At 37.9% G+C, this 20,222-nt stretch overlaps 2 protein-coding genes and 1 long non-coding RNA gene across 5 annotated transcripts; 1 reads left to right on the forward strand and 2 right to left on the reverse strand.

Annotated features, from left to right (window-relative positions):
* The first annotated feature begins 444 nt into the window (after positions 1–444).
* Positions 445–13,330, forward strand: LOC116498369. Its single transcript, XR_004254175.1, has 4 exons — positions 445–981; positions 2,139–2,200; positions 12,825–12,867; positions 13,261–13,330. It is a non-coding gene; the product is annotated as an uncharacterized LOC116498369 (long non-coding RNA).
* On the reverse strand, positions 3,896–12,185 carry KRT222 (keratin 222). Of its 3 annotated transcripts, XM_032202598.1 has the most exons (7): positions 12,156–12,185; positions 10,840–11,010; positions 8,621–8,749; positions 7,637–7,857; positions 6,520–6,596; positions 6,231–6,336; positions 3,896–4,900 (listed from the first exon to the last, which is right to left on the reverse strand). In XM_032202598.1, exons 2-7 carry the CDS (start codon positions 10,933–10,935, stop codon positions 4,687–4,689), a joined length of 843 nt encoding a protein of 280 aa, XP_032058489.1. In that variant the 5' UTR covers positions 10,936–11,010; positions 12,156–12,185; the 3' UTR covers positions 3,896–4,686. The 3 variants fall into 3 exon arrangements, with proteins under 3 accessions (XP_032058489.1, XP_032058490.1, XP_032058491.1); XM_032202599.1 differs by lacking the exon at positions 12,156–12,185 and having other exon boundaries at positions 10,758–10,903; XM_032202600.1 differs by lacking the exons at positions 10,840–11,010; positions 12,156–12,185 and adding an exon at positions 9,840–9,993.
* Positions 13,331–15,548: 2,218 nt separating the features above from the next.
* Positions 15,549–20,218, reverse strand: LOC116498365 (keratin, type I cytoskeletal 12-like). The gene is made up of 8 exons (XM_032202593.1): positions 19,562–20,218; positions 18,881–18,963; positions 18,446–18,602; positions 17,514–17,675; positions 17,291–17,416; positions 16,709–16,920; positions 16,340–16,422; positions 15,549–15,970 (listed from the first exon to the last, which is right to left on the reverse strand). The coding sequence occupies exons 1-8, from the start codon at positions 20,216–20,218 to the stop codon at positions 15,873–15,875; spliced, it is 1,578 nt and encodes a 525-aa protein (XP_032058484.1). The 3' UTR covers positions 15,549–15,872.
* Positions 20,219–20,222: the final 4 nt, after the last annotated feature.

Genomic DNA, 20,222 nt, shown 5'->3' on the forward strand with positions numbered 1-20,222 from the left:
ACGGGCGGTTCGGCCCCGAAAGGGTGTCCCTGTGGAGGGAGGCCCGGCCCGGTGCGGCACCCGGGGAGGTTTCTGTGCTTCGACGCCAGGTTGTGCTCTGATGAAGGCCTAGAGGAGGGCTGTGGGAAGGACTGCAGGTTCTGGGGCTGTGTGGGTTCTGAGCCTGTGTGGGTTGTGCTTCAGAACTAAATCAGCACGACCACCTCAAACGCTTGGGCTGAATCGCAGGAGATTGAGAGCTGCAGCACAGATAATTCCAGGAGAGCTGGGGTAATCCAGAACGGTTTGTGGGCATCGTGAAGGAATCACACGAGGTAAAAGGCTCGTGAAGGAATCCCATGAGGTAAAAGGCTTGCAAATAAAAGGCCTGCAGCTCTGAATGATGGAGGAATGTGAAGGATGGCAGAGCTCAGTGTCCAATATAGGAGTCGTTCGTACAGTGAAAACACTGAACATAGAATGAAAATGAAGTTGAGGGCTGAAATACTGTCATATGGCTAGAAAGATCAAGTTACAGACACGTAAGGGATGAATTTGGTGCACCTAGTGAATGTGGCAGCTGAAGGAAAGACAAACATCGAAGATTCTTGAAAAGATACTAGAAATCTCTTTGATTTTTTTTCCAACAAAAAGAGATCATACCTACCTAATCCAAAAGGACAGTAAAAGAGGAAAAGAAGAAACAGTATGATATGAAGCTGCTGCAAATTAGGCCCGTTGCTTCTTGATGCCTGCAGTTTGGCTGGCCCAGCTTGCTTTTGGTCTTCAATAAGCACGCTTTTATGAACAAATAAAGAGCCAGGAACTCTGCCCCTATCAGCTTACAGCATGTTATCTGTGGCCAATTTGTTGAAATACAGTAAAATGATCTGATTTCCATTTGATTAGGAAAGAATGTAAAAGTTGGAAGGATCTCCAGAAAGCCAAACATGCATCTTTTGAGTACCAGTTTCGTGTGGACAGAACATTTGTAAAGAAAAGGTGAGAAAATACTTAGAAGAGGTGAAAAATAGCCTAGTGTTTTCTTGTTTTGACTGCTTCATGCATTCATCTCTAATTTATTAATAACATTAGTAGTATTAAAATGCATTTATTGTTGATAGCATTACCTTATAATTTGGCACAGGTTAGTGAAATATTGAATAGGGTCATTTAGTTTTACTGCTTCTCAGTTTCTCACACTAATAATTCTGGATCTTTATATGTGTTTTCGCATATATGCACTTTACATTTTTTATTTTGCTACTTGCCTAATATCCATGTTGAGACAGTGATAAATTTTTGCCTTTACACATTTTAATATACTGCATAGCATATGTACTTTAATAGGTTTGTTTATGCATTATCATTCTAATCAGGGGGCTCCAACTATTTCACTCTTATTCAACTATTTTAATTAGCAACAGTTGCATAAGCTTTGTAATGAGGACATGTATTCATTAGAGACGATGAAACTCATTTTTACCTCAGACATTTGCAGGTAATAGGTGGCAATAGCTGAGCTGGTCTGGATTTAATTAGCAGCCCAGCAGTGAAGAGTTCTGTGCCATGTTATTGAGTCCTCAGTATTGTAGTCTTGAATTCTGCAAAGTTACAGAAGATGAGGGTGAGATGTTACCATGAGTGCTTCTTTTTCCTACTCCCACATGAGGTTCACGATGACACCAGTGGAAGCTTGAGTAGTTTGAGTAGTTTATTAGGAAAAACATAAGCTCTTGAAATTTGAAAAGAAGGATTTTGCGAGTAGTGCAAAAGATCTCCAGCTATATATGCACTGTAAAGGGAGAAAATACAGTTAGGGCCAGGATGCACACTTGAATCCGGTTTAGAGTAGAAACAAATTTTAATGTAGCTAACAAAGTCAGTGTCTGGAAGTCCCACGTGAAGAAAAAAACCTTTGTACAGGTAAGAGTGGGCTGCCTACAGAATGTTGTGTGTTAACGAAACCAGCTATTACAATGTTCTGTAGTCTTTTTTTTTTTTCTTTTAGCCTCAGGTTTCACGATCATAAAACAGGATAACTGGGTTTATGCCAGTTGTTTCAAACTTCAAACAGAAGCTGTATATTTTTACGAGCTGTTGAATCGAGTGTTAAATCATGGTAACCTCATGTTGATGGAATACATTTCTCATTGCAGGACAGCTCAGGATGTGTTTGTGCTGTCGGTGGAGTCAGGGAGATGGCTTCAGGAACTGAAAGGTCAGGCCATTGCATGGTTGAAATAATATGTGTGAATTTTTTCTAGTTGCTTAGTTCCCAGATAAGAGTGACTACTATAGATACACAATAATTTTTCAACTCTAAAAAATGTGTAGGATTTATTGCAAAGTTGAGGCCAGAGTAGTGCTCTGTACTATGCTGAATGAAGTTTCTATCATCAGGGGAAAAAAAATAGAGTTAAGCTAGAGATGAGGGAACACCAAGAAGTACCATGGGTCAGACAATAAGCCAAACACCCACTGGCTAAAGAAAAAAACATGTCTGTGAGTAAGATTATTCCGTTACTGTTTACTGCAGAGCTGGCAGTGCCTTCCGTGTATTTATATGGTAATTGTTATGTGCCTGTGCAAGCTCTAGCTGCACAAGGCAGTCTGCCGAAGGAGTTCTAAAGGTGTGTGTATTAAGCTAAGTTTCTGTTACATACTTACGTGCTATTTATCTTTGCCTGTCAGCTTCTTTTTTAGATCATAAATTTTGTAAGCCAGCTGCCATCTTCTGATCTTTCTTGTGCAGCACTCACAGCAGAGGGCCTTAGATCTAGTTGAGGTTACTGGATTTACCAGAAATTTTTGTAGCAGGAGGATGCTCACCTTACATGTGTTGATAAAGTCTCTTAGGGAATTTAGGTCTTACTAACTGCAGAGGAGAGCTTTAGAAAATGCTCAGTTGCAGTGCTACGGATTTTCTGATCTCCAACTTTTATTTTCTATTTCTTTTTCACTCATTCCCTTTCAAAATAGACACATAGAAACTCACAAAATATGCATGGGCAAACTCAGTTTTATTATTATTTTTATTATTTTACTATCATTTACTTTGGTAAATTTGTATCCCTGTTTAAAGTGCCTGAAAGCAATTAAAACTTAGTTTAAATTCAAGTATCGTAAAATGTACATATTATAAGCACAAAAAAAATGCTGCATAGTGAAAGTACTAGGGCAGGCTGTTACATTCAGGATGCCAAATACTCAAGTATTAACAACACCAGATTAGTTTTAAGGTTAATGATAATTAGCCAGCTTTATACAGTAGGTATAGAACCATGGACAATATAAATGCATTGTTCTTACCATTAACAGAAGATAGAAGCATAACTTAACAGTGGAGGAATTTGCAGTATCAGTTTTTTAACACATGCCGTAAGTAACAGGGCAATTACTGACAAATTAAATCTTACATGCTGCTGTGGATCCTGCAAATACTGTATATGTTTTTTGTGGATTTTGAGCCCCTGCAATCCTAATGGTGTCAGTGAGAGCTTGTGACGTCCATACCTCTTACAAATCCTTGAAAACAAATGTTCTTACATTAATACCATTATTTATTTTTAATAAAATTTGTCTCATAACGTCATAAGGTATGTTTGAGTTTGTATTTCTGTTTTTTCTGTGTACAGATGCAAGATCATCTACTGCACTTTGTACGTGTCCTTAGCTACTTCGAGTAGTAGTAGGGGATACTTAATGGGTTTGGTAGAATTTTACTTTGAATAAGTAGCCCTTGCTTTGTCCGTTCAGTTGTAGCCATAATAGTTGTATCCCAGTGTATTACTGATTTGCTATTATGTACGAGATCAAAAGCACAATTTACCTAAAAGATTTTCCAAACAGGAATTTGTTGAAGATATTTTAATTCATGTTGTTGTAGCACACAAAAATGAATGAAATACCAGTATTAAAAAAAAAAAAGTTTTTTGACTCCTTAATTTTGAACAGTTAAGGGGTATAATTTTACTTGATATAGTTAAGAAAGTTGTAGTACAGATGGGCACGGACCAATAAGATAATGATTGGTTTTTGATAGAAATTACTGCTTGAAAGTCAGTGGAACAATATGGCTAAAATACTTGTTTGCAACAACACTTTTAAGAAATGTCTGTGTGATAAGGGAAAGAAATTTTTGCTCAGTTATTGTCTAAAAATATTTTAAAATACCAGCTACTTTTAAAAGAACATGTTGTGAATAGTTTAAGAGCATCATTGCATGTAATTTTTTTGCTATTAGAAAGTGTTTTAAAATATATTTCAAATATGACAGTTGTGATATAAATTATTGCAAGGTTTCATCAGTCATTGTACATATGCAATATTGAATAAGAGAATGAAATATGCAGTTCTCATTTCCAGAAGGAGAAAACAAGTTCTCTCTTACAAAGACAGAATATGTCAAAGTATAAAGTCATAGTTTAATTTTTTAATATTTGGAGAAATACTACAAAACAACAACAATAATGAGAAAATGAAAGGACTGTACCCAGAGTATAAAACTAGTAGAAGTTAGGTTTCTTGGAATCTTAACTCCCTTGCTCTTCTCCCTTTCTTTTAAGAGACTTGTATGTTTTTGTTGTGTTAAAGTACTTAGTAAGATTTCATAGCTGTGGCAAGACAGAAGGAGGCCATATAAGTCCATCTACAGTTTATTTCCAGAGCCCGTTAAGGATGAACTTTGGGTTAGTTTGCTGTAGGTTAAGGTTTGATAGAAGGGATACTGCACGACCTCCTCATTACCAGCCTGACTTCAATGTCTGGAAGAGTTTTCTGTTTAGTGTGCAAACATCCTTCATCGGTTGCTGCTAGGTGGAGATCAAAGCGCAGTGAAACTGATTTTTTCCTTAAGCGTGGGTTGTCCTTAAAGAAAGAACCTTCCCATTCTTTAATAACTTCATCCACTTTTTCTGTTCTGAAACAAAAAAGCAAATGTGTTTATGATCCTTTAGGCAGTACATAAGATGTATCTTCGGGTCTGCTTTTAAAATGTGATGAGAAACCATGTAACAGTCAAGTTATATTGGAAACTAGGCACCAGATTGAATCTTTTTCTTTTTTTTTTTTTTTTTTTAAACAGCTTCATTCCCCTGGGTATTTCATTATATTCTTGCTGTTGTATTTTTATGTAGCCTCTGATACAAAACCATTTCTCTGAGAACATCGGGCGTTTGCTTACAAGGAGAAAGTTTAGGACCCAGCCTCAAATACTTTGTACAAAACCTCTGTACCATATCGGGCAGGACTGAATTCCTGCATCTGAAAGTCTTCAAAACAGGGAGGAGAAAAATCTAGTTCAGATCCAAACCTCAGAATGTAAATCTACAATTAATTAAAAAGGAAGAAAAAAAAAGGGGACAGAAGTAAAATATGGAGAATGAAAACCCATCTGATTCAAATAATCTTTCGACACCCAAATCCTATTGATGTAATCCTCTATTTATTTCAGGATCTCAATCTAAAAGTCTGATTCTGGGGGCCTTACACAGGTCAGTAAACTGCCCGGCCAAGCAGCCACATTCAGATCTGTCAGACACTGAGTGGAAGATGAATAAAAGTGTGAGATGGAAATAAGCTCCGAGTGTGGAATGTGTACGGTAGACCATATGGTAGCATCAATTTTTAAATTTCTGTGTTCAATAGCTCATTATAGTTAATTTTTAGTGGCAGGGTATGCTACAGCTTGTTTTAAAAGTTTTGTTAAATGCTAGTCTACAAAAGAGTAGCAGAAAATAAAAGAATGAGGCAATGTAGTGCTAGCAAAATTAAGAAGAATAAAACATACCAACAAACGTTCACATGCCCACTGAGGAGCCAAGCTCTAGTACGGTAATTGGCAAAACGTAGGAGTTCCAAGTAGCAAGTCAGAGCAGCCAAGCCTGAATCTATGTGCATAAATATGCCCCACAGGGACTTTGCAAACATGGCATGGACTCTTTTACTTTCAGTCTCAACTAAATGAATTATTAATAGTTTCATTCTTGACAGGAATAGCAATTAGAAGCATCATCATGACATTGTTAGCTCATGAAGTAAATGCTAATAAAAAGAACTTTAAAATTTAATTTATTGTTAAAACATTCCATTCAATATAAAGTGAAGAAGTACCACTGCTACTCTGGAGCTTCCTTGCTGTGTAGGAATGATAGAACAGATGCTAAGTAAAAGAAAAGTCAGAGATACTGATGTATAATGCCCACGATTTACATTTAATTGTTATTTTGTTAAATTCATGTATGTCTTACTGTATAGTGCCATGAGCTTCAGCACTTTCCTTCATAATATTTCCATCTAGGACTGCTTGTTTTGTCATCAATTCCACCTTCTCAGTTTCATGCTTCTTTACACCATCTATAAAAGAAAATGCAAATATACCATGTATGCAGAAGAGTAAGGTCAGGGCACAGGACCTGGGGGTGTTTTTCTTCCTGCTTTATTGGAAGAAGTTCCTTCTGTAATATCCATTAATTTGTCTGTAGTTAGAAACCTCTTTAAGGCCATAATCCCCTAAGGGGGGAGTGTTAAAAAACTCACTTGAAGGCAGCATAAAGGTAATCTTGCTAGTGGTAGGCTTTTTGTCATCCTTTTGATTAGGTATAGAGCAACGATACCTGCAAAAATAAAAATTATTACAAGCATCAAATAATGTTGAATTACTTTAACTTATATCTTGTTGTACAGGCAACTGTGTAAAATTTTAGAATATGAGAAAGATGAGAAGCTCTGATTGTAGCAACTATTTGTTAGGATTTCTTATTCTGAGCATAGAACTAAAGAAAATTACTGAAAATGTTTGTGTCATTTCATTGTTATTTTCTGGCAGTTCTTCATGAGTGGGTTGTGTGCCAGGAAGAGCTATTTAATATTATTAATACTGAATTGTGTATATTTTCAGAGTTAGAAGCATTAAATCTGACTCCCCTGTCTGGAATCTTATGCAGCTGTGTGAGGTTGCTGGACTAAAAACCTGTGTTTTCTGCAGAAATGAGTAAGGGAGGCAGTGTCCACTGAAAGGCGTCAGAACGGTGTGCCTGCTTTAGTTCAGATATCCATGCAGAGTGCAGTATTTTGCCCTTTCCTTATCCTCTGTTGTTGATGGAGGTGTAGCTGCCTCGCTCAAGTCTACATTTCATTACTGGTGTTTGTGTACCAGGGATAGGGGCAGGGACAACGAGTTGGAAAATGTCCCAAGAAGACTTATTCTTAAGCAGCGTCCTAACGTGTAGGCTCTCCAAATGTGTGACCTCACAGACTTGGAATGGCACCGAGTGACATGAATTCAGCATGCAAATGGGCATCCATCACGGGACGAGATGTGAACTCCTCTCCAGGAACTTCACACACACGGACTTGCTTCATCTCTGCTCTGAGACAAATGGAACCCGTGTCAAGCAGCTGATGTGATACAAAGCCTACGTTAACATGCAGTGCCTTGGGTGAGGATGCAGGAAGCTTGCTGCTAGCTGCAACATGCTGCTGGCATCCAGAAAGTATGGAATGGTAAAGCTGAGTTACAATGAAAACCTTTCTAAGGACTTTATGCTGTAATTTTTTGATGATTGGTTCATGTATTTACAGTTCTGATGGTTAGTTCAATGGGAAATTCTGAAATGGAAGATAAATCTGAGTAGTTTCTCTAATCAACAAGTACCTGCTCTCTTCCTGTTCAAGCAGACTGCGGTACGTTGCTATTTCCTCCTCCAGTTTCATCCTAGTGTTCAGGAGAATTTCATGCTCTCGAAGCTGCTTCTCAATACCTCTTCTCACTTCCTGTAGCTCTTTCTCTAAACATTCAATCTCAGCTTCTAAATTCTGTAGTTGCATGTGGTACTGCTGCTCTGTGGCACGTAATGAACGCTCCAAACCCTTTTCCTGTTAAATTTAACTCATATTTTAAGATTTGAAAAGTGTGCCTGTAAGGATGCTATATACACTTAACAATCAGACAATGTATTTTTATATCAGTTCTTTTAAGAATATTCTTTAGGATCAAGGGTATAGTTCTTATGGTAAAACTTTTGCTGAGATATTTTCCAGTAACATTTGTAATAATTTAAGATAGAATAAAACAAAATAGCCACCTGTTGTACCACCAGTTCACTATCATTGATTTTGCAGATCGCTGGTTTTACCTGTATGGTTAGAACGATAGCCAGCTAAGTACAGCATGAAAGCTGAGTGCTCTGTTCTCTTAAATATATTACAGAACTCAGGACATGGCTGATGTATTCTGTCACAAATCCATTGATGAATTTGGTCCACCATTCAGAAAAAGTTTTTACAGTAAACCTGATCAGAGTTTGCTAGGCAGAATAATTGGGACCGTGGTGGGGGAATACCATGCAAATACATGCTTGGCAGAAGTGGAAATATGAATTGTGTTACCCATCAAATGACAGATTTTTAATCAAGATGCACGGTGCTCTAAAACATGAGCAGTTGACTTGGTTGTTGCTTGTGGGGTAGTGATCTGTGTGACAAACTGAAAACCCCCAGCAAAGCTCTGCCTTTTGTGTTTGTTGTATTTCTGCTGTACAGTGGATGTTTCTTCCATAAACTGGTTTGTGAATAGTTTACATCAAGAAAGATAGTTGTTTTTTCCAGGAGATTTTGACTATCATTTTATGATTCTTACCACAGCATGGAGAGATTCAATTTCGATCTGCATATGGTGCCACTGCCGCCTGGCTTCACAGAGTTCTGCTCTGGCTGCCTTTAACGCTTCTGCATCTTTGTCCATTCTTTTAACTGTATCTGCTTCTAGCTACAGGAGATATATATATATGTGTATATATATATATATTTATTTATATACATATATGTATACACAAAAAAGAAGATAATTTAAAAATATTAAAATGAAATAGACAAAAATCTCTAACTGGGATTTTTTTTTTTTTAAGATTCACATACATTTGTTAGAGCTAACAGTGGTGAGTTGATATTTTATGTACCATGTAGTGCAGAAGTCCATATCCTGCTGTGCTTGGTGGGAGGTAGCTGGCTAAATCTTGAACCCTAACTTTTTGTTGTAGAAATATGCCAGTACAAATTAACCATTTGTGTTTAGACCTCATCCTCCTCTAGAGTAAGCGCACTTAACTTCATGGCAGTTAGTTAAAGGAACTGCAGTCAGTTCCTGCAAACAGTTCCATGTTTGAATGACATTCTTTGGTTTTAATGTATTTTTGGTTTCAAGGAACAGCTTTGTAGAAAGGGAATGCTTTTGATTGCTTGCATGGATGCATTCCAGTTGACAATAGCTGTAATTATGGTTTTGCCTAATGTAGTCATTGACTAGATTTCAGATTGTTCTGGAGCAAGCACCTCCATTCATTCAAATATCCAAATCTATAACTTTTCGTTGTCCTAGGCTTAATCTTAATCTAAAACATTATTTGGGATAATTTGTCATCCTTAAGCCTGAAAGTTGTTCTAAGAACAAAACAAAACAAAAAAAAGTGAATAGTCAACTAAGCACTGCGTTGTGTTTACAGGTAAATGTGTTTTGTTTTTTTTTTTCCTATTACAAATAATTTTTTTAACCAACCCTAAGCATATGTGGGGTCATTTTAGATTTGAACTCATCTTTGATTTCGATTGTATGTTACTGCGTTGTACTTCTAGAATAATTAGTTATCTTATGGAAGTTATTTTTCCTCTACAGTTTTGAGTTTTACTGCAAGTGGTGGAGGTGCCATAAGCACTTGAAACTCTGCATGCTCTTTTGCCTATTTTAGACCTTTATGTAGGTTCTCACGATGCCATCAACTCTAAGAAAATAAACTTTAATTCAGGTGTTACAAAGCAAGTAAAATAAGATCAATTCCCCCCTTCCTCCTTAGTATACTAACCTACTGTAATTTTGTCATGACATCATTGTGGTGGGAACTCTAGATTTGACTAATCCACAAGTGAGTTCTCAGTAATCTTTGGCTATCCTTTTGTGCCTGGGTACTGCAGAGTTTATGTGATGAGACCGTATCGGTCCACATTGGCTCCTGTGTGCCAAACATCACCACAGACACGGTTTAACCATCTGGTTTATAGTTGCCACGGGATTAGAGTGTAGATCAGACAGATTACAGCAGTAATCTGGCCTGTGGTTAAAAAAAAAAAAACAAAACACAAACAAACAAAAACAAAAACCAACACAAACAAACAAAACCCTCCAGAATTTCTGCAGTGCCTAAGTACAACAGGGTGATACAATACCTAATTTTCAGCCTGAATTTCTTGGCATTTGATGGCTGTAAGTTGTTTTTCCATTTTATTTCAAAGTTCAGTTAGGTTTTAGAGATGCTTTATGTGTAAATCTAAAACAGTAGCATTATGTGTTTATAGCATTTAATAAATCTGTATGAAAGAACAAATTATATTTGCTAAAAGTATGACAGCTTTACTGTGAACAATATAAAACAGTTCCTGAAAAGGTGCTGTTTTCTTTAATATAGGTGCTAAAAACAGTAAAGCTTTCTTTATATACATGGCTTCTTTACATCGCCTTTGATTTTCAAGATTCTCAGTTCCTGTGGGATAACTGAAAGGTGCTAGAGGTTACTGTGTTACTGCATATGTCGTCATTTTTAAATCCCAGCAATATCACTGTTGCAGGTACAGAAAAGCATCCGGATGAATTACACAGCGCTCCTTTAGTGTGAATTTCATACCCTAAACAAAACCTTTTCCGTATCTTCTCGTTCAAATCTTACTGCAGTAAAATCAAAATCCCTTCCCCAAAAATATGCTGCATCGAAAAGGAAATACTGTACCTCATAGAGGCCGAGGGAGGAATTGTACAGACAAGGGTTGTCTCCTTGCTCTGGAAGGTGTATGTCTGCATGAAGTCATTACCTGGGTCCTTGCTGAGATGATGGTCTTTATCTGATTTCTGGTGATGAGCGTTTCATACTTTGCCCTGATCTCACGGAGGAGCTGGGACAGTTCCATTCCCCTCCCATCCTCCACCTTGGCTGCCCGAACCTTATTGATAGGGTGAGGCGGCTGCTGCAGAGCCTTCCCTGCCTGCAGTGAGACGAGAGGGAAAGTACAGGCAAATTTTAAAGCTGCAGAGCTTTATTTCTGAGGAAGCACTGGAAGATCGGGGGCTTTCAGTCCTTTCTGAAAATGTTTAATAATGCAAAGATGTCTCTTCTGCAGCAGTGAAATGATGATACCTAAATTATGTACTGAAATGAATTCATACAGTGTCCTTATGCTTTTGTTGCACTGTAACCTAGTTTTTTTATAATGCCAAAACCTGTGGGGTTAAGAGATACAAAACAAAGGACAAAATTGCAGCTGCACAGAATGAGAGTGCAGTCGCACAGGGAAAGGGAAGAGGACACCTTCCCAGCAGGACCCCTGCGCTGGCGGCAGCGCTGCTGGAACGTGCCTTTGCCAAGCAGTTGTGAAGCATCGGCACCAGATATCTGGGGATGATGCAGAATTTCCCTCCTTGAAGGCTCAGTGAGGCAAAGCGTGGTTGACCTGCTGTGCTGCTGGGCATTGTCCTGCTTTAAGAAGAAGCTGGGCTCCTGGCATCCTCTCACCCGACACTTCTGTGTTTCTGTGGGCAGGAACACAGGAGGGACAGAAGCCAGCGCCGCTAGCGGCACGGAATGCTTTCACACCTTGTGGCAAGGGGGCTTTGGCTCCCTTTCTGCAGAGCACTAAGAAATTCTGGTGAATGAATACCTCAAACGTAGCTAACTGCTGTCAGAAAAGGTGTGTGTTCGTCTCTGAAGGTGTTTACAGTACCTCTGCCTTGTGTCAGGGGGCTCAGTTCACAGAATGGGCGGATTTTGTTGGCTCCTCATGCCTTTCCTCAGAGCTACGGGAGAGGTAGAAAGCAAAGGTTGTCTGATGTTCTGTAATTCCTACAAATAATTATCCATTTCCTGGCTTATTTTAACTGCTGTGTACTGACAATTGCAATGATCTTGTCTACTAAGTATTTCTCTTACCAATTTTTCAAAGTTTTTTTTTTTTTTTTTTTTTTTTTCAGTAATATAGAGTATGAGACAGTAAAAAGTCCTAATTTCAGTAAAAAAAATTGCTAAATAGAATGCAGTTTTAGACTCCAAGTTAGAATGTGCATCAGTAAAATGAGGGAAAAAAGGCAGTAAACTTTCACAAGACACTCCTTTTAAGAAGTTGAAGCATTGTACCTCTTAAAAGTCTCCTTGTGTGCATAAGGCTTCCTTGTTCTTGACTCTCTCTGCTGGCATGTGTAAAAGGATCCTGTGTACTGATTTTATTTTTCTTAGCTGGTTGTTCTTCTGCTGGCCTGGGTAGAGATGAGAACATTTTGTTGTCCACTACATTTTCTACAACTGTGTTAATCACTCTAATTTTCCATAGTTCTAAAAACAAAATATCAACAGTGTTTTTCATTGATGGTATGAGAACAATCATATTAGGGAAAAAAACAAACAAACAGGAATCCAAACATTGAAAGGAAGAGCCTATGTATCTAAGTAAATAAGAACTTTTAAATGTAATTTAAAATCTTCCTTTTTTCTTTTCATCACAATGTTGATTCTTTGCAGTTTGTTTTCAGTTCCCTGGGACTCAGAATCACTTCTGCTTCCATCAGACAAAGTCAGGGCTGTCTAGCATCCAGAAATGAACCCAGAAATGTATCAGTTTGAAACACAATATACAGAGCTCTGTAGGGATACTGGATTTGTTCACACAAACCAAAATTTATGCTTCAATCAGTGTCTGTGGATGAATCTTATTATTACCGGACCTAAAATTTTGTCAGTTGATAACATTTCTAAAAGCTTTTAAAAATAAATTGGCACCAATGCTTTCTTTTTCCTCTTTTTTTCCAGGTGTAAAGGGAACATCCAGCTGCGACATGCTTGAAGCCTTAAGGTAGGTGTAAGCAACTGTATCTTCACTAGGTTTTATGTAATTCTCAATCCTAGCTACTCTCAAAGTTTGTATTTTATCACAGGTATTGTCTGAGAGTTAACTTTGTAGTTTAGATATCATATGTCAATTATTTGGATTCTGTGATAATGTTACTGGGATTGCAAACTGCTTTGGTTTCACACAAGACCATCGCTGGAGTGGTTTCTACATATCCTAAGCAATTTATAATATAATAATATATAAATTATTTTTTAGATCATAATATTAAATTCAGGATGATTGTGCATGTAGGTAAAGTGCATGATTATTCAGTGTAAATATAATCTACATTAAAACAAATGCGTGTTTGAAATTCGGAAATTTGAATTCCTAATGATGCGAAAGTTTTCACAGCAATCACAGTCGCAGCCCCTGAGGTATGGAGAGGCCTGGCAGATTGATTACATCACACTCCCTCAAACTCGCAATGGCAAGAGCCACGTACTTACAATGGTGGAAGCAACCACCGGATGGCTGGAAACATATCCTGTGCCTCATGCCACCGCCCGGAACACTATCCTGGGCCTTGAAAAACAAGTCCTATGGCGACATGGCACCCCAGAAAGAATAGAGTCAGACAATGGAACTCATTTCTGAAACAACCTTATAGACACCTGGGCCAAAGAACATGGTATTGAGTGGGTGTATCACATCCCCTATCATGCACCAGCCTCCGGGAAAGTTGAACGATACAACGGACTGTTAAAGACTACATTGAAAGCAATGGGCGCTGGGACATTCAAAAATTGGGATACGCACTTGGCAAAGGCCCCCTGGTTAGTCAATACTAGGGGATCTGCCAACCGAGCTGGACCTGCCCAATCAAACCTGTTACGTACTGTAGATGGGGATAAAGTTCCTGTAGTGCGTGTAAGAAATAAGCTGGGTAAAACAGTTTGGGCTAATCCTGCCTCAGGAAAAGGCAAACCTATTCGTGGAATTGTTTTTGCTCAGGGACCTGGATACACTTGGTGGGTGATGCAAAAGAACGGAGAGGTTCGGTGTGTACCACAAGGAGATTTAATACTGGGTGAGAATAGCCCATGAACTGAATTGTACCATGTTAATTACTATATAATACTGTATGTTACCACTACCATGACTACTATAGGTGACTAATTAGAATGTATGGAAAAGAGTGTAACCTGAGCATGACATAAATGGTATGGAATAAGGGGTGGATAGATTTCATGTTTCTTTATAAACAGTTATAATGAAAATACATATGTCTGTGCAGGAAGGCAAAAGAGACACATTTTTCTCTTTAGAATGGAGATGCTGTCAATAATGGTGAAGATTCTGTGGTTTCAGTTTTTCCACACAAGAGAAAATTTTAGGGTAGGAAAGAAAGATGACAAATGCTGTCCTGTTTTAGGAGGAGAAAAAAATTTCCTTTAGTCTGTATTTTAAAAACGTTGTCTGTAATGGTACTCTTGTTAATCAAATGCAGCTACATAAACAACTTCAATTTGTCTACTTCTGCTATCACTATTATATTTTATGTAGTGTTTATTTAATAATAAAAATACAGCCTGCAGCAAGAAAAATGTTATTGAAATACATTGCTTGTAGTTACGTTCTTTTCATTTACTTATTAGCACTGTTTTTTAACGGGAAATTAAAGAGGTACATTTGAGTTGCGTGCTTTTAGAAAACTAATTCCTCATACTGCTGAAGATGGTGCATTTACTCGAGGGTTTCACATTTTTCCCTCTTCATACTGACATATATTGAAGAATCTTGTATTTAATTTCTTTGTGTTATTTATCACACTGGTTTTTATTTAACTGAATGGATTTTAGATGTGATTCTACCAGTTCTTTGATTATTGTTTTAACTACCCTGCCTTTTATTGGTTCCAAACAGGAAGCAGAAAAATGCTAGTGGTTGGGTTTGCAAAGGGGAAAAAGGAAGTGCGGTACGAAAGCCGTGCTCACATAAAAATTTTAGTTTGAATCAATTGTTTAAGGAATGTGATAGAATGCGAGAACATTTGTATTGTAGAGAAACAATGATATGCATGTAAGAGGCCACAGTAACTCGTATCTGTATTCACACAAAAATTGTCAACATTTTGTCTCAAGAAAAAAGACTGACATATATTGTAAAGGGATTGTGTTCTGGTTCCTAATTTTGTTCTGGATAAGAGGTTCTTTTAAGTAGTTGGACAACCGGAAGTCCAATGTAGGATTCAAAATATTGTATTGGGCTCCCACCAGATGGCACTCCGGGACATCTAACCAACATTTGTAGCTGCTTTGAAACCAGCATATAGGTTCTTTTCCACTGAACTTGTGGTCTCTACGTTACGTTGTTCTGATTGCAAAAAAACTTCCCTCTTAATCTTTTGTATTGCTGTAAATTGGTATATTTAATTTGTATGGTATCAAGTATTCCTTTAATCCCACATGTAAACAGTATTTTTTTAGCATGTGCTTTTTCTACTGTTGGATTAACTTCTTAAAATGGGGTGCACTGTACCATAGGCACAATATATGGTAGAGCAAATGAGAGTAAAATGGCAAATACAGCTCAGGATCTACAGTCTTAAATTATGACATGAAGAATGAAAGGAGGCTAATACCTTAAAGCTTTTTGAGTCCTTTTTTATTAGCCAAGAAATCTGGAAAATTAGGTTAGAATAGCGAAATTATTTTAGCTCAAAAATATAGAGAAGCACATCTAAATGAATGCCTAACGTTTGTATCACATTTCTAGTTACTGAACAAAGAACTGATGATAGAATTAAACAACACCGTGAAAATAATGCAGGTAACACCAATAGACTGAAGTAGAAAGTACATTGCATGCCTGCTAAGAATGAAAATGCATGTTTTATGTAAAAGAATCTTAGTTAAAAAGCCAATCTATTTTTTTACTTCATACTAATGAAAAAAGTTATTTATCCACTTCTGCTTTGAAAGCAACATGGAATGAATGGATCCTTTGCAATATCAGGCTGTGCCTTATATCTTCTCTTCAACTTCCTTAACGTGGGATGCAACAACCTTTCCATCTACCACTTCCTCAACAATTGTCTTGATCTTTCTAGTTTTGGTAGGATCTAAACAGCATAAACAAGACAAAAGAATTATGAAATTGTTAACATGCCTTGCATCAACAATTATATCCTCTTTCCTTTTAAATTGGCTACTTGCTATGATGAACTCTATGATGTAGTTAAGCAGAATAGCATACATTATTTTACTTACAATAATGACTTTAGAAATAATATTATTGGGACATTTCATCCCTCATTCAGACAGTATTGAGAATTCTAAATGAGTACTTAATGATTCTGTATCTACTAATTTTAATGGTTATATAAAGCAGTGCATATAATTAACATGGGAACACATTTATTTGAATGGTAATGGTCAGAACTATTATAACAGCTGTAAGATAAATATGTATTCAGTTGATTTCTACCTACCCTGAGAAGAATCCAGTGATTGTGTTTGTGATTTAGACCCTGTCAAAGATGAGCTTTCAAATGTGAGTCCTTGTCCTCCACTCCTAAAAATGAATGAGAGACATGCTATATTGCAGAATGTTTGTCAGGTGCACGAGAACGTGTATTATTCCCTTTTCATGCTGCCATTCATTGATTAATATAATCACTGAGCAAAATGGTTCATTTGTTGTATTTGTAAAGAAGAGCTGATTATTCGGAATCTTTGTATGTGCTTTCCTGTCTTCTGGTGAACATAGCACTTGTTTATCCCTCTTCTCTTTTCCTGGAAAGGATATTGCTACAGAAAGTAAAACAGATATTTTATATGAATTATTTACTTACACAAACTCGCCATCCATCAGACGACGGTAGGTTTCAATCTCCATTTCCAGACGACTCTTGATGTCTAGAAGTTGTTGATACTCTGCATTCTGCCGTTCCATATCAGCCCTGACCTGAAACAGCTGAGACTCCAGATTCCCAATCTGAAGTTGCATTTGTGAAAGCTGAGCGCAGTAACCTCCTTCCGTTTCTGCTAAAGTGTCTTCAAGGGATTTTTTCTGTGTAAGAAGGATTTTAAATAATCTGACTGAGGAAAACAGGATTCTTTACAAATGCAAAGACAACTGAAACAGTTTATGGGAGTAACTATGGCCTCAATACTTAGAGACATTTATTTTTTTCTTGAAATACTAGTTTGGTAATTGGCCTTTGCTGCTACTTTGCTGAATGTGAAAATAAAAGCTCATTTGTTTTATAACATGCTACTTGCAATCCAATTATATATATATGACTACTATTTAGGAACTAAAAGAGTGTGGATTTTAATAGGAAATAAATGCAAGTCACTAATCCCGTAGAATAGTGCAAGATATAAAAAATGCTTTTAAGTTGGAAAATTGTAAAGTTAGCAGTTTCCTTTCAACCTACCATGGCAAGCTGGGATTGTAGTTCAATTTCCAAGCTCTGGAGAGTCCGTTTTAGATCTGTGATCTCACTCTTTCCTGACTGAAGCTGCTCGGTATTGGTGGAGATTTCCCTTTTCAGCTCCCCACTCTGAAATGGCAAGAAGCAGATTGTAATTCTCCTGTTTCGAATACTCAATTCTCTTTTACATGCATTTGGCTGCATTTGCTATTTATGTGGCTGTTACTTTTTCATTGAACCATGCTTCAGCCTCTTTACGGTTTTGCTCGGCGATGACTTCATACTGTCCCCTCATGTCATTCAAAAGCTTGGTGAGGTCAATTCCTGGAGCAGCATCCATTTCAACGCTGACTTGGCCAACTGCATTGCTCTGGAAGCCCTGAAGCTCCTGGAGAGATTAGAAATAAAAGATTCTGTTAATGAAAGGCAAAATAGTTCTACCAGAAATATGTATAGAGAAATAGGAGTGATGTAAATTCTTCTGCAACAAGAATCCTTCCTAATTAAGTTTTATTTCATCTCTGAAGAATATAAAACAGTGAAGTATTAATAAAGATCTTGCCTGTCTGTTCCATTTGTCTCAATAGTCTTGTTATTTAACTTTTTGATTCTTCTCTAGCCTGTACACCTAGGCTATGAGTAAAAATAGTAACTGGAAGACTGATAAGCATCTGAGTTGGCTCCCATTTCCTTTATAATTTTTAATGGCAAATTTTGTATCAACTTTCTGCAACACAGTGACTGCTGTGGTGGTAGTGTATAGGCAGAATAAAACAAGCAACTGGCATCTGAGTTGATTTGTCAAGAGGAAAATGTGAAAAGTTTAGTTCTGCTAAGCCAGGAGCTAAGAGAACAGCAACTTTTTGGGGCCAGCACTCCATAAGCCCTGAGTGTACATGAAGATATCTTCTGCGTTCTTAGAGAAATGGCCTGGCAGTATTTCTAGTGGCAGAACTTAGAAGAACAGTAATCCTGCATCATCTAGAGCCCATAGCTTGGGTGCCTATTTCTTTCCCTCCTTCTCTTAGCAAACTCAGAACAGCAAACAAACCAAATAATGGAACCAAGAAACTCCCACTGGCATAAATAAGGGAATAATTTGATGTTTCGCACTTCCATCTACCTTGTTATGAATATACAAAGAAATAAAAAAAGTACCTCTTCATGATTCTTCTTAAGATAAGCCAGTTCTTCATTCAGACTTTCAATCTGCATCTCCAAATCAGCTCTTGTCAAGGTCAGCTCATCGAGAACTCTGCGCAGACCATTGATGTCAGCCTCCACACTCTGGCGAAGAGCCACTTCATTCTCATATCTGTGAAGAAAGTAATTAAATGTGCTTTTTATGTGGTTGATGAGGTCAAATGCAAACTTACTCTGTGCTTATATAGCTTTTAATATGAAATCTTAATACACAAAACTATTACAATATTAATAATTAACATATTCTGCAATGAGATACTTCTAAATACATAGGATTTTTTCCCTTAAAATAATAGTGACAGGTTTTGCAATATTACATTTTTTTTTATTTTTATAGTATATTGTATTTTGTATTGTATTTTTTTTATTACAAGTTTGCAATGCACTTACTTCAGTCTGAAATCATCGGCAGCCAGTCTGGCGTTATCGACCTGCAGAATGATTCTTGCGTTGTCGATAGTTGCATTAATGATCTGGAATGCAAGCAATGTCCAGAGAGTGATTTTATAGCCTAGTGGCTTTGCAGATCGATAGAGCTTTCTACATAACTGTAATTTTAAATATGACTGTAATAAAAGGAAGTTGTTAGACTCTCATAGAATTTGCTAAATATGAAAATATATAGGACAGATTTTCAACTTCGCAAATCAGAATGTTTCATTTAATGGAAGAATACACGTTTGTGTTCTGTGGTTTGTAATCTCTGAAGAGCTTGCCAGGTAGTCTCTCAGCTTCAGGAACTGAATTTGTAATATAAAAAACATGAAACTTGCTAAAATGCAAACACTTCAATCAACAAGAGCTAGTACAACTGGATTCTATCACTGCCTTCTCCTTTATTCCAGTTAAACCAAGTCATGTCACAGCATTGTGTGATACAGCTACAGAACTGCGGTCAATACACAAGACAAATTCAGCACGTACTAGTGCAGTGTGACGGAGGATTATTACAAGAGTCGTTAACATAGAAGAATTTTGTGCTTGGTTTCTGAAAGAAATTTGTTATTTGTCTCCAATTATTATTAGGTGAATTACAAATGCAAAGATGCATTAAGTACATTGCTTTGCTACCTTGTTTCGAAGATCTTCAATTATTGGATAATATTTACTGTAGTCGTTCCCAGACCCAGGAACACCAGTTCCAGGGCCATTTTTCTCATACCACTCTCGGATTTTGCGCTCCAGCTCTGTATTGGCATCCTCCAGAGATCGTACTTTGTCCAGATAAGCAGCCAGACGGTCATTGAGGTTCTGCATCGTTTCTTTTTTGGAGCCGGAAAGAAGGCCGCCATCCCCCCCGCCACCAGTGCCAAAACCACCTCCAAACCCAGCACCTGAGCCACCACCAAAACCACCTCCAAACCCAGCACCTGAGCCACCACCGAAGCCACCTCCAAAACCAGCACCTGAACTGCTACCAAAACCGCTTCCTAAGCCTCCCCCAAAACCACCGCCTAAGCCACTGCCGTAGCCACCACCTCCACCGCCGCCAAACCCCCCACCAAAACCACTACCTAAGCTGCTCCCAAATCCCCCACTGAAGCTGGAGCCATAACCAAGCAGAGAAGTGGCACCAAAACCTCCCCCGGCTCCTCCACCAAAGCCAAGCCCGCTGCCACCGAAGCCTCCCGCGCCGCTAGCGTTGGACATCCGCAGAGCTCCCCCGCCAAGGCCACTCCGAGAGGAGAACTGCCGGGAGCCGCCGCTGGTGCGCACGGAAAGGGCCATGGTG

Source organism: Aythya fuligula, chromosome 24 (assembly GCF_009819795.1).
Source record: "Aythya fuligula isolate bAytFul2 chromosome 24, bAytFul2.pri, whole genome shotgun sequence".
NCBI classification, from domain to species: domain Eukaryota; kingdom Metazoa; phylum Chordata; class Aves; order Anseriformes; family Anatidae; genus Aythya; species Aythya fuligula.